Consider the following 14689-nt stretch of genomic DNA (forward strand, 5'->3'; position numbering starts at 1 on the left):
TGTACCAGCCTAGGTTTTTGTCTCGTGACTTTTCTATCTTGAGACCATGTAAAAACGTGGTCTCAGCTGGATCTTAGTGCAGTGGTAACTATGGCCTGCTTTGTTGACCTGTCCTCTCCCTCTGTTTCAGTAGTATACAATGGCAGTTTAATGCATTACAGTGCTGGTGGCAGGGTTGGCTGCTGTGGTTTGTATCTTTGAGGATCTATGAGGAGAGAGATATGTGGTATGAGGGTGTTGAGCTCTTTCTGAAGGCTAGCTCCTGTCCTCTGCCCTCCCTGCTCTATTCTTGGCTTTCCTGCAGAGATCCCTTGCAGCCTACACAGCAGCAGATGTGGCAGTGGAGGGCTACTGCAGGGCTGGCGGGGGGCCCCAGCAGGTTCTTGCCTCTAGAGTGTTTCACTGGCACTGGCTAGCTTCTGCTCCTGGGGCAATGCTGTGGACCCCGATGTCTATCTCATTCTAAGCAAACCTGTGTAAGCTAGTGCCTGGATCTCCACTCTGCTACAGGGAGGGAGGGTGGTCAGGGCCTGGGGCTGGCCTTTGTTGTGAGCCCCCTAGCTGCCTGAAGCCTTATTGTGGGTGGGTGGCATGGGACATGGGAGAGCAGAGGAGTAAGCTCAGCATATTAGTTCATAGTTTTTATTTTTAACTCTTTTTTGACTTTGGTCATCCTAATCATGGAGATAGCCTAAGTTAAGTTAGGCACAGAATTTCTGTTCTGGAGAGGTGTAAGAGTTCAAGGAGATCACAGAAAACGATCTAGTCCTTTATTCTGATCATCCTGTGATCCCAGAAGGAGCAAGCACTTAATAAAAGCTTGTTTAACTTGACTATCTGACTCACTTCTCAATGTATGCACTTCTCTTTCCACTTTGGCCCATTTTAGTTTTTAACATTTTATTTTTGTGCATTTAACAGTTTGAAGGTGATTGGGAAATACTATAATTTTATAGAAAATATGGAGAATTTCAATTACAGTAGGAGTTTGGTGTAGGAAGACCAATATTGTTTGGATAATAATTCAGGCAGAAGCCAGTATTTTTTTTTATAACTTTTTATTTACAAATATATGCATAGGTAATTTTTCAGCATTGACAATTTCAAATCCTTTTGTTTCAACTTTTCCCCTCTTTCTCCCCACCCCTTCCCCCAGATGGCAGGTTGACCAATACATGTTAAATATGTTATAGTATAAATTAAATACAATATAAGTATACATGTCCAAACAGTTATTTTGCTGTATAAAAAGAGTTGGACTTTGAAATAGTGTACAATTAATCTGTGAAGGAAATTAAAAATGCAGGCAGACAAAAATATAGGGATTGGGAATTCAATGTAATAGTTCTTAGTCATCTCCCAGAGTTCTTTCCCTGGGTGTAGCTGGTTCAGTTCATTACTGCTCCATTGGAACTGATTTGGTTCATCACATTGCTGAGGATGGCCAGGTCCATCAGAATTGATCATCATATAGTATTGTTGTTGAAGTACATAATGATCTCCTGTCCCTGTTTGTTTCACTCAGCATCAGTTCGTGTAAGTCTCTCCAGGCCTTTCTGAAATCATCCTGTTGGTCATTTCTTACCAAACAAGATCTAGCCAATCTGACAGGTGTTTAGTGTATCTAAGAGTTATTTAAGATCCCTTTGGGATATAAGCCCAGTACTAACACTGCTGGGTCAAAGGGTATGCACAGTTTGATAGCTTTTTGAGCATAGTTCCAAATTGCTCTCCAGAATGGCTGAATGTATTCACAATTCCACCAACAATGTATCAGTGTCCCAGTTTTCTCACATTCCCTCCAACATTCCCCATTATCTTTCCCTGTTATTCTAGCCAATTTGACAGGTGTTTAGTGGTATCTAAGAGTTGTCTTAATTTGCATTTCTCTGATTAATAATGACTTGGAGCATCTTTTCATATAGCTAGAAATAGTTTCAATTTCTTCACCTGAGAATTGTCTGTTCATATCCTTTGACCGTTTATCAATTGGAGAATGGCTTGATTTCTTATAAATTAGAGTCAATTCTCTATATATTTTGGAAATGAGTCCTTTATCAGAACCTTTGACTGTAAAAATGTTTTTCCAGTTTATTCCCAGAAGCAATATTAAATTTGAGGATAAGTGATGTTTCAATTCTTTTCCCAATTCTTTCACCTCTATATTGGCTACACTCTTTTTGCTTCCCTGTATTAATGGTGAGCCAGTTCAATTTTATACTATACTTTACATTTGAATCCCTTACCCTCTTATCCTATTGTTCATTATACCTTGCCAAGTGACAACCTTGAATTATTCCTACCTTCTACTTCTAGTCAGTGGAACTAGAGAAAATCATGAAAGTATTCTGACTGGGGGCCACTACAAATATGTTGCATAATCTCTACTGGGTCCTTCTAGCAACAAGCAAGGCCTTTTTACATATGCTGAATAGATTCAAAATCCCATTCACCATATAAATTATTCCAAACATTTCATCCTTCCACAAGCATCTCACAGCACCCTTTCTTCCAGTCTCTAAGATCTTCTTTCATAGTTTACCAAAAATATTGAGGCCATTCCCAGAGAGCCTCTCTTCTCCCATCCTCTTTTTCCATCCTTCAGATGGCTTCCTCCTTTTTCTTGCTTCACTCCTTTTTCATATGAAGAGGTAGCTTTTTTCTTTATCAAGAAATATAAATTCTCAATCCATTCCACTTTATCTTTTCCAAAGATTTCCAGCTCTTTCATCTCTCCCCCCAATAATTTTCAGAATCTCCCTTTGTACTGTCTGTTGCCTACAAACATGTCTTTTCCATCATTTAAAAAAAAAACAACTCACTTAAGCTGACTTGCTGCTAGATATTGTCTTATATTTCATGTCCCTTAAATGTCTAGCTTTGAGAAAGCTATCCACAATTAGTGCCTTCATTTCCTTTGGTCTTATTCCCTTTAGACCTTTGCTTCCAACTTCATCATTAGATGAAACTGCTTTCTCTAAAATTTCTGATGATCCCTTAATTGCCAAAAGTAATGGCCTTTAGAGTAATGTCCTTTTCTCAGTCCTCATCCTTTTGGACTTTTCTGCAGTCTTTGACTCTCTGTATACTTAGAATTCAGCATTACTGCCCTTCTTGCTGTTACTTGAAGATGATACCCAAAACCACAACTCTGAGCTTTCTAATTAGCTATCTCTTGCCCAGAATTTTCTCCTTCTTCACTTCCACCTGCTGGCTTCTCTTCCTTTCTGCAAAAGGTCTTTCTGGTTTTTCCCCTACACATTGCTTGTATCTTTCCTTCCATTTATACTCTGCATATCTTAAAGGTGTGTGTTGTGTCTCTCAGTAAAATGTGAGTTCCTTAAGGACGGGGACCATTTTTTTGTCCTCCTTTGTATTCCTATTGTTTATTCCAGTGCCTAGATAGCTAGTATTGAGTAAATTGTTCAATAATTTCTTATTGACCGATTGACCAATGAGGGCCCATGATAAAGAGAAAAGTGAAAGTATGTTAATATTGTTGTCTGCTTAATTTACTTTTAGGTCTATAAAATCTTATCTGAATTTTATATGAAAATGACAGGTTAGGAAGTTCATTCTTAGGGACACTATTAGTAAGAAAAATATTGGTAAAAATTAGGAAGTAATGACTCAGTATTTACATTGTTGGTGTGCTCAGTATCCGTGTACTTCAGAGGGGAAGATAAAGAATAGGTCAATGGGTGGAACCAAGTGCTAGAGGGATTACATAGCAATAAATGAGAAGAGAAGCTGAGAGAATGATACGTCAGAGGAGGTAGCCCACCTTCCTTCCAGAATGGCCAGTGGTGGTGGCAGTTTTGACCCGGAGTACCTAGAACTTTCTGAGAATCTCTGTGGAAGTGATTAGAAGCATAGTTGGATACAAAGTCTTGCCTTTAAATCAGTGGTTCTTAAATTTTTCACTGCTCACAATATACTGTGTTATCTTGATGAATTGAGGTAGATGCATTCTTTAGTTGGCAATAAGGAAGGATTTCAACCCAACTTGAGATCCATTTGTGGTGCTGTTTCCTTTTCACTCACCTCCCTCATTTTCTTCATTGTTTACTTGCAGGGGAGGACATGACTTGGTTAACTCTAGGATAGAATTTGTATCATGACCATCTCAATTCCAGGCAAGCAAAATGCTTCCTTCCCTCCTTTGTCTATCTGTCTGTCTCTTTTCTTTTTTCTTTCCCTTTTGCACTTTTAAAGAATGTTTTTAAGTGCATAAAACAAAATATATAGGGTTATAAAACAATCCAATTATATTAAATATAGTTATCAAAATATTATTTTAAAAGTTAATGGATTCCAGGCTTAAAACCCCTACTTCAAGGAATAGTGTTAAGAGGCTCTGCTGAGGACTTTTTAGAGGTGCCTGGTTACTGTCCACTTCATCTCAAAAGGGTTGAACTAGGTTGAGATTAGGAGTTTTTTCTGGGGCCCTGAAACTTTAATATCCTGAATATTTTTTAAGATACTGCTATGTAGCAGATACTCAGTATATTTGAAGGAATGAATGGTTATCATCCCCAAGTCAGACAATTTTTTTGTGAAATGCTTTGGGTAGTAATAGATTTAACAACAACTTTTTGCCTTTAAACACACACACACACATATACAATGTTCTAAATATACAAGTTCTAATATATATATATATATACATATATATGTAAATACAAATTCTAAAAGAAAATTTTGAATTCTTGGAACAATTTTAATGAATTCTAAATTTCTTCAGAATTGTAAAGCAAGTCAGGATTTAAAAAAAATAGATTGAAGCCTAAATTAATCCTTTTAGGATTATTATCTGTTGTATCTTTTTATAAATTACATATTTTTTTTTCAAGCTATACATTCCCATTTTAAAGGTAAGGAAAGTAAGATAGAATCCCCTCTTATTTGTCTTAGATTGCCTTTTAAGCCAGGAACTAAGCATTAAAACTGAAGTTTTTGACATCTGACTTTAAAATCTGTTCTGAGTTTGGAGTGAAGATGCTTTTTATGTCATATCTTTGCTGTTTCCTTTACCTGTTGGAGATGTGGTAGGATGTCGTCCTGGTGGATGGGGCTTTTCTCCTCAACTCTAGCCAGGTGGTAGAGCTGAGGCTTTGATTTCTCTCTGGTTTTGTGTGTGGAATTTATGAGTAGCTTGATGTATTTGACATCTGTGTGACAGCTTCTTGTATATGAGAAGAGCAGTATGCTGCAAGGCCCAGCTGTGTGTATTTATCTGTACATCAAGCTGAGGAGCAGCAGTTAGCCAGATCTGACAATCAAATGTGAGCTCCTTCTACCTACACTCAAGAGTGCATTTTAATGTGGTGTGTTTGCCAAGGGGTTGGCATTTGACATAGACAAGAAAATTGTCAGGTTTTTTCCCCCTTATGTTTGCTAGCCTGTGTTTCAGATGTTTCCCCAAATAAATGCTTCATTGTTGAACAAAAGTGTGCTTTAAGAAAAAAAAAAACACCCTCATATTCTCTTTGTCTTTGCTACGAATTCTATGTTAAAAAATTAATTTTTTCTTTAAGCAATTAGATAGAATGCTAATTAAATGGCCAGTTGACTTAATCAAAATTTGCTTTCCTTCTTGATTTCAACAAAATTTCCATACCCTTAAAGAAAATGAGAAATGGAAAGAGCAGAGTCCATTCCTAGGTTATAAATTTTAGCACTCATTTTGACACTTTAGTTAGTCAGTGAATTGCAGTTTGTTAATGCTGATATACAGTAATAGACTCAGTTATATAGACTTGAAATGGAAATGTTGCTGACTCTATTTCTATTCTTGTGCATTGTTTAATTATCCTTATGATATTGACATTTTCCAGATATAGTAGACCATTTAATATTTTGACTTCTATGTAGTAGAACTACACTGTCACTTGCACTTTCAACTTATCCTTACAAAGGAGCACTCTGAGTTGCAATAATATGTACTTCTCTGATGAGCTGATTGTGAGTTAGTTGATAAGCTTTCAGGGGAATTTATTTAACTGAAGTATGAATTATGAACTGAGAATTGACCTCTACTGGCACTTGTTAACCTTTCTGAAAGGTTCACTGTTATTTAAACTCGTTTTGGGGGATGGCATGTCAATTCTCTTTTGACCCTTTCCTATGTATGCTACCATATATACATATTTAACCTCATTGAAAGAGACCCATAAATATGTGTTAAGGCAGTGTTTATTGGGTGGGAAATAATTTAAGGAATGTAAACCTCTCTCCATTTGATGTATCCAAGTGTTCAGGTGGATTATAAGGACTGGGAACTAATCAGAGATAAGGACTGGAAACTAATCATAGATTTCTAAGGACATGCTGGTTTTAAAGAGTTTAAAGGAAAAAAAAAATGATTATATAACAAGTTCATTAGGAACAGTTTGCATAATGCTTGAAATGTGGATCTCAGTACATTCCTTCATGTCTATATATATATGCAGATATCATTGACACAAATAACAGCTGATTTTCAAAGCAGGAAAACAACAACAACAATCCATCAACAGATTTCTGCACTGTGCTGCAGTTTGTACTTTTATTATCTAAGCTAATTATTTATTTAACCAAGATATGTATCAGCTCGTAGTCATTGAAGCCTGTTTGCCACTCGAATAAAATGTTTTCCTGTGGCAGAAGGCCTCAATTAGCCACAATTAGAATAGGCCTATACACAAAAACCCCATAATTTACTAATTGTTCCTTCTTGATGGAGAGGGCTGTTTTATAGTTCTTTTAATTTCTTGTGTGTATTCTTGCTGATGTTCTTGACATTTTGATTTAGGTAAGAAGGGCAATAGACTCCTGACAAGAGTGCTGCTCACAAGGGGCTTGTTTATGCATTTTTCAAGTGGCAGTGATTTTGAGAAAGGAGAGGTTGCCTTCCTATGCTCAGATATTCTTAAAATAAGTGTTTTATTGCCATTTTGCTTTGCTTTGTAACTAAAGACTTCCTGAGACGCCTCTCTACTGTGGTGGTGACTGGAGGTGGCATTAGATAAGTGGACATCAAGGGAATGCAAGTTCTAGTAGCTCTTGCTGTGTTGCAAAAATATCACAGCTGGGTCTTGTGATTGATTAGCTAGGTGTCTGTCATTCAGAAATCAGCCTAGAAAAATCTGATGTTTGCTCATCAACAAAATGTTATCCAAAATCATGAAATTTTTGACCTAATATTTAGCTTTGCATGTGTGACCATGCACTGAAGCAAAGGGGGGTTGTGAATGTCATTGATGTAAAGAGTTCTCCCACTGATGAAGTAATAGATCACTTTGAAGTATTTGATATATTGGGGTATTTTCTTGGCTAAGAAAGTCATTTCTTTTTCTTTTTTTTTCCCTCCTTAATAATGTGTGTATTTGTGTGTATTTTTATTTTTTATACACAGAAGCAGAAGCTTCTTAAAGAACTTGGAAACAGATGGCTTCCTTATCTAACTCCCAAAGATGCTGAATTCTACCAGCTGGTAATGTATCTTAAATCATATTTTGTATGATTATAATTATATGCATAGGGCAAACTTTTATTTGTTGTCTTTGTTGTCCTAGTGTCTTGCACAGAAATAGGAGCTTAGTCAATATTTATTCAATTGAATGAAAGATGATAATAATAAAGACCTAGAATCATATAATGTCAGAGATTTAATAAGAAAATTTAACAAGGAAACTGATTTCTAGAGTGGTTGAGTGACTTGTCTAGAAAAGTTAAGTGAGAGTTGATGAGTGGCAAATCTGGGATTAGAACCTAGAAATCCAGACTCCTAGTCTATTGGGCTTTTTCTCTCTAGCTTGTTCCATTCTGATCAGAGTTGGACCTTAAATGTAGATAAAAGACACAGGTGATAGTGGGGGGAAAAAGGAGATTCTTTTTTTTTTTTTAATTATAGCTTTTTATTGCCAGAACATATGCATGGTAATTTTTACAACATTGTCCCTTGCACTCATTTTTGTTCCAACTTTTCCCTTCCCCCCTTCCACCCCCTCCCCTAGATGGCAGGCAGTCTCATACAGGTTAAATATGTTAAAGTATATCCTAGATACAATATATGTGTGTAGAACCAAACAGTTCTTTTGTTGCACAAGAAAATTGAATTCAGAAGATAAAAATAACCTGGGAACAAAAACAAAAATGTAAGTAGGCCGCATTCATTTCCCAGGGTTTCTTCTCTGAGTGTATCTGATTCTGTCCATCATTGATCAATTGGAACTAAATTGAAGCTTCTCTTTGTTGAAGATATCCACTTCCATCATAATACATCCTCATACAGTTATTGTTGTTGAAGTGTATAATAATCTTTTGGTTCTGCTCATTTCACTCAGCATCAGTTCATGTAAGTCTCTCCAAGCCTTTCTGTATTCATCCTGCTGGTCATTTCTTACAAAACGATAATATTCCATAACATTCATATACCACAATTTACCCAACCATTCTCCAGTTGATGGACATTTATTCATTTTCTAGTTTCTAGCCACTATAAAAAGGGCTGCCACAAGGGCATTCTTGAGTAAAAACTTTTTTCCCCATTTTTTCTTCTATTGTCCTTGAATCTACCTTCCAAAAGGTAGTTGGGGGTACAATGGAATAAATCCTGCATTTGGGGTCACAGAACCTTCATGCAAGTCTTGCTTGTATTACATAGTACCTGCATAAACCTAAGCAAACCAATATAAATGAGAAAGTTTAGATTATATAATAATTTCCAAGGCCCTTTGCAGTTTTAAATGATCTTTCTCCTATTTTTTCTCCCTTTTAATTCCCTTGTTCTTCCAAAATATTATTACTACATAAACTATCATAAGCATAACAAAAAGTAAAATAAAATCATTTTTCTGAATGAAAACTATGCATGTTAGGTATGAGTACAGAGTTACAGAGATAATGCTTAAATATTCTTTCATCTGTTTAGAAAGCAAGAAAGTACATTTCTTAAAACTTTGGAGTAGTAATTTATGTTTGTAGAGATTTTTATTTTCTTGGTACTTATTAGATTTTCTAGAAATTTTGTAGCTGGGTTATTATCTATCTTTAGAATGAAAGCTGCCTAATGGGGACCAAGATCTGCCTGTTTCTGAGCCTGTCATCTTAATTATATATTTAGGTAGATCTATAATTTATCAAGATTGGTAATCAATTGCATTTGCAATGCAAAAGGTGAAGTGACTACCAACTTCAGTGGTTCGTATTGCAATTCTTCCAAACCATTCATTCTTTATTTATTCACTCATTTTACAAGCATTTTTTTTTTAAATCTCTATACAAAGCATTGTGGTAGGCATTGAAGGCACAAGACAAACATTAAATAGTCTTACCCTCAAGGAAGTTATATTTAATCGAAGGGGAATCTTGCAGGGTTCTTGCTTTGAGAGATCCTGGTCTAAGAATTTATAATTATAAATTCTCCATAGATGATCTACCTATCCACTGGATGATAACTTAATAATTATCATCATACTAACAATAACACCATGAAATTAGTTAGTACCCTACACTATCCTAGTAAAGAAAATACTAAACATATGTGCCCTTTCTGGTCCTATCATTTTTTTTTTTATTATAGCTTTTTATTTACAAGATATATACATGGGTAACTTTTCAGCATTGACAGTTGCAAAACCTTTTGTTCCAATTTTTCCCCTCCTTCCTCCTACCTCCTCCCCCAGATGGCAGGTAGACCCATACATGTTAAATATGTTAAAGTATATGTTAAATACATAGCTATCATTGTTACAGTGTTTTAAGAAATGTTGAAAATGTTAAAGAACTTTTGAATAAGACAAAATATATTTTTTTAAAGGAATAGGAAATGATCTGTGTTTTCATTAATGTGGGAGACCTCTGGGTTTGTAATCAGCTATGGACTCAGTCAGAAAGACTTGCTTTCATATTTGACTTTAGACACTAGCTATGTGTTCCTGGACAATTCATTTAACCCCTGTTTATCTCAGTTTTCTTATCTATCAAATGGGAATTATAATAGCACCTACTTCCCAGAGTTGTTGTGAGGATTAAATGAAATAATATGATATATAGTATATGCTTAATAAATGCTGAGGGCAGCTAGATGATATAATGGATAGAGTTACTCAACTCTTTGTAGGTTCAGACCTGGCCTCAGACTCTTACTTCCTGTATGATCTTGGACAATTCACTTAACTCTGTTTGCCTCAGTTTCCTCAACTGTAAAATGACTTGGAGAAGGAAATAGTGAACCACTCCTATGCTAAGAACACCCCTAATGGGGTCAGAAAGAATTAAGACATGACTGAAGAACAACTGAAAAACAAAATCAGTATTTGTTAAAAAGAAACAGATGCCGCAAATCATCTGTAACTTAGAGGGATAGACAGTTAGTAGGTTGGGGCCTTAAGAAAGCCTATGATTAGTAAGTATCAGAGACAAGACTTGAACCCAGATTTTCTTAACTACAAGATTGCTCTTCTATCCATTAGCTCATATTACCTCTCAAGACTAAACATATTATGCACTCAAGAACTATAAATTAGCTGGCCATGTCTGATTTTAAAAATTAGCCTTTAATTTGGTCAGCAAGGCATAAAACATTAAATGTTATACAGTGATTTGGAATGGTTGTTGGCAGAATTTCATAAAATTTTATTAAAATGTTTTGTAAATCCCATTAAAATTCTCCTAAGAAACATGTAATCATTTTTTATATTAATGGCTATCAATAGACATAATCTACTTCTTAAGATCTATAGAAAATTCCATGAAAAGAATGTAGTTTATAAAATAGCAACAAGCATTTTTTAGGTTCCATTGGCCATTGTATTCAATCCTTGCCAGTGATTCAGTGCTGGAATACATCAGTCTCTCTAGAAAAAAAGCTTTTATTTTATTTATTTTTTACTGGATTTTAAGAGGTTGCTAAATTTGGATAGAAAATAAATTACATCCTAATTTTCATTAATCTCTATAGCTAAAGTTTAGTCAGTTATGAATTTAAAAAAAACAACAGAAAGCAAGACAACATTATTCTTGCATTGTTCTATGTAAAACATAGATTTTATAGACAGGCAAAAAGGGTTCATGATACAAATTAAAAGTTAAGAATTTATGCTTTTACATAAATGCTTACATTTCTTTATTGTAAATGTTGATTTTTGAAGAATTCTGCCTGTAGGAAAGTTTAAATGGACAAAATAATAAATGCTTAAAGCAGACTCATTGCAGAGGGATCCTCGGTTTAATCATTCAGAGTAGAGTGAAATAAAATATAAAAATCTTGGACTGACTTTAGGTGTGGAGGAAGAGGGAATAAATAGCATATAATGTACTCCTGTTGCTGGTGAGGCACAGTCACCTTTTGAAAGATGCTCTGATTTCAGGGGAATGCTTTCTTAGACTGGCTCCAGTTGAATTTTGCTGGCAATGTTTTGCATTTTACACTTTATGGCAATTTGCACCATATTAGTCATAACATTTTCGACACCATTTTAGCTGTAAAATGGTTGCAGCTTGGCAGCCATCCCAAAACTAATGTTCTAAACGCTTTTTCTGGCTCAGACTGTACAGCTACATGAAGCTGAGAAGTCTCCCAAAAGAAACGAACTTCTGAAGTCATTGTTTTAACCTATCCGCAATGTGATGTGATTTGCTTTGCCTTAAGATTATACAAAGGACTTATAAAAAAATGTAGGTATCTGGCATGGGGCTTGAATACATAAGGAAAATACTTCAGATTGGGCAAGGAAAACGGGGGGGAGGAAGGGGGAGAAGCCATTCTAGAGATTGTGTTTTTATTTCTAAGGTAAAGGAAGCAAAAGGAGTCACGTATCTGAAGTACTTGGTTGCTTTTCCTGGATCCAAGGGAAGATAGTAGATTTCCTGACTTGTCTCTTATTTTACCTTCTTCCTTTTTATAGCTATTTCAGATCTGCAGCTAGTTTTACAAAGGTGATAAAAAATTCAGATACCAGTTGCTACAATAAAATTTATATGTATATTTTATTCCATGATGAGTACATATGACAAAATCAACATTGCCTCAGTCAAACTAAGACTTTTTTTTTTTAATTATAACTTTTTATTGGCAGAACATATGCATGGACAATTTTTTACAACATTATCCCTTGCACTCACTTCTGTTCCGACTTTCCCCTTCCCTTCTTCCATCTCCTCCCCTCGATGGCAGGCAGTCTTATACATATTAAATATGTTATAGTATATCCTAGATACAATATATGTGTGCAGAACCGAACAGTTCTCTTGTTGCACAAGAAGAATTGGATTCAGAAGGTAAAAATAACTTGTGAAGAAAAACAAAAATGCAAATAGTCCACATTCATTTCCCAGTGTTTCTTCTCTGGGTGTAGCTGATTCTGTCCATCATTGATCAATTGGAATTGAATTAGATCTTCTCTTTGTCGAAAATATCCACTTCCATCATAATACATCCTCATGCGGTATTGTTGTTGAAGTGTATAATGATCTCCTGGTTCTGCTCATTTCATTCAGTATCAGTTCCAAGTCTTTCTGTATTCATCCTGCTGGTCACTTCTTACAGAACAATAATATTCCATAACATTCATATGCCACAATTTATTCAGCCATTCTCTAAGTGATGGATATCCACTCAGTTTCCAGTTTCTGGCTACTACAAAGAGGGCTGCCACAAACATTTTTGCACATACAGGTCCCTTTCCCTTCTTTAAGATCTCTTTGAGATATAAGCCCAGTAGTAGCACTGCTGGATCAAGCACAGTTTGATAACTTTTGGGGCATAGTTCCAAATTGCTCTCCAGAATGGTCGGATTCGTTCACAACTCCACCAACAATGCATCAATGTCCCAGTTTTCCCCACATCCCCTCCAACATTCATCATTATCTTTTCCTGTCATTCTAGCCAATCTGACAGGTGTTTAGTGTATCTAAGAGTTGTCTTAATTTGCATTTCTCTGATCAATAGTGATTTGGAGCACCTTCTCTCATAGGAGTAGAAATAGTTTCAATTTCATCATCTGAAAATTGTCTGTTAATATCATTTGACCATTTATCAATTGGAGAATGGCTTGATTTCTTATAAATTAGAGTCAATTCTCTATAAATTTTGGAAATGAGGCCTTTATCAGAACCTTTAACTGTAAAAATGTTTTCCCAGTTTATTGGTTCCCTTCTAATGTTCAAACTAAGACTTCTTAAACACTGTAGCTTAAAGAGAACTAAATCTGCAACTGCATCCAGGGCCATCTCCAGTCTTCCTGATATATGTCTGGCCATGTGACCCAGATGGCTCTAGAGAAAAAAGTGAGGGTGGTTATCTGGCATAGCCCTCCCTCACTTACATCCAATTCACTTGTTTATGTCATGGTTTCCCCTCGCTGATGTCATGGTTTCCTCTTTGAGAATGAAGGACAAATAATAACAGGTTTAGGAAGATGGAATGGCAATTGGTAAAAAGGTAATTCTTCCTGGTTGGGTTTTCTTTGGTTGGTTCTTCAAAAAGGTTTCATGGATGTCTCCCAAATTTGCATTGAGCTTAGGGTCTGACATTAATCCTGAAACAGTTAATGATATCCCTGATCTCTGACTAGTTATTGCCTGAATTTTCATTTTTATAGCTAGTGGCTAAAGTGGCTTTCTTTTGACCAAGATCCAAGACTTGGGTCTGAACTTTCTATTTATTTATGTCATTAAAAAGCATTTTTACTTTACTTTTAAGAAAATAGGTTTACTCCTGGTAAGATTTTGTGTAGCATCTTCACACATTATATAAGGTGCACTTAAAATGATTTTATATTAGTATAGCTTGATATCATGGTCTTTTGTGGGGTTTTGGAACAATAGAAGAGAAACCTTGATAGGTGTTCTGTTTACATTTTTTAATTCATTTTTCCAGTGGATTGACTAGTTTATAACATGGTGGATTGATGACCTTTAGTATTTAACCCTCCATATACAACTTTCAAGATGTAAAAACAGAAATCAATCAGTAGTTGTCTTTAAAAAAAAAAAAACCAGATTTTAAAATTTTCTTTTGCTTTTGAATCATCTAGATTTCTCCCTGTATACTATCTTCCTTTTTCTTCTCACAAAAAGAAGGAATGCTATTTTCATATAGCAAAGAATTTTTCTTTTCAAGAAAGACAAAGAAAAAATCATGAAAATTAACCAACATTTCCATTATATTCATATTGTAGACTATATTAAAAACAAGTTTATTATAAGAGCACCAGAAAGATTGGTTAAAGACCGATTATATAAAAAGTTGTAAATGCTAAACTACAGACTTTATACTTAATAGTGTAGATAGTAGAAAGTTTACTTTCTATTCTATTTTTAGAGTTTACTGAGTAGGAAGAATGGTGTGGTTAGACATTTGCTCTAGGAAAACTACATTGAGCAATTGGAAGATTAAAAAGTATTGGAACAGAAAGAGCTTTTGGGCAGGAATACCAAGGCTGTTGCTGTAGTTCAGTTGAGAGATGGGGAAGGCCTGAACTAAGGTAGGTGGAAACTAAGGGATGTATAGAAGAGATATTGTGAAGTTGGGTGTGGTGAAGACAATGGGTTATATAGGTAGAATGAAGGAATGAAGTAGTAAGGATCATGCTGTGGTTGTAATTTAGATGACAGTTAGTATGGGTAGTGTCCTCAACAGTAAAAGTGAAGTTTAGAAGATAGATTGGGATGATTGATGGATGGGAAGAAAAATGAATTTTAT

The 14689-nt window shown here is 35.4% G+C and overlaps 1 protein-coding gene across 3 annotated transcripts in view; it reads left to right on the forward strand.

Moving 5' to 3' along the window:
* Nucleotides 1–14689, forward strand: part of FTO (FTO alpha-ketoglutarate dependent dioxygenase) — a 433221-nt gene that overhangs the window by 124389 nt on the left and 294143 nt on the right. For all 3 annotated transcript variants that reach the window (XM_031954519.1, XM_012553818.3, XM_031954518.1), the window contains exon 2: nt 7397–7474. In XM_031954519.1, coding sequence (XP_031810379.1) covers nt 7397–7474 — 78 coding nt within the window. The remainder of the gene's footprint in view (nt 1–7396; nt 7475–14689) is intronic.

This window comes from Sarcophilus harrisii, chromosome 2 (assembly GCF_902635505.1).
Source record: "Sarcophilus harrisii chromosome 2, mSarHar1.11, whole genome shotgun sequence".
In the NCBI taxonomy this organism is placed as follows: Eukaryota; Metazoa; Chordata; class Mammalia; order Dasyuromorphia; family Dasyuridae; genus Sarcophilus; species Sarcophilus harrisii.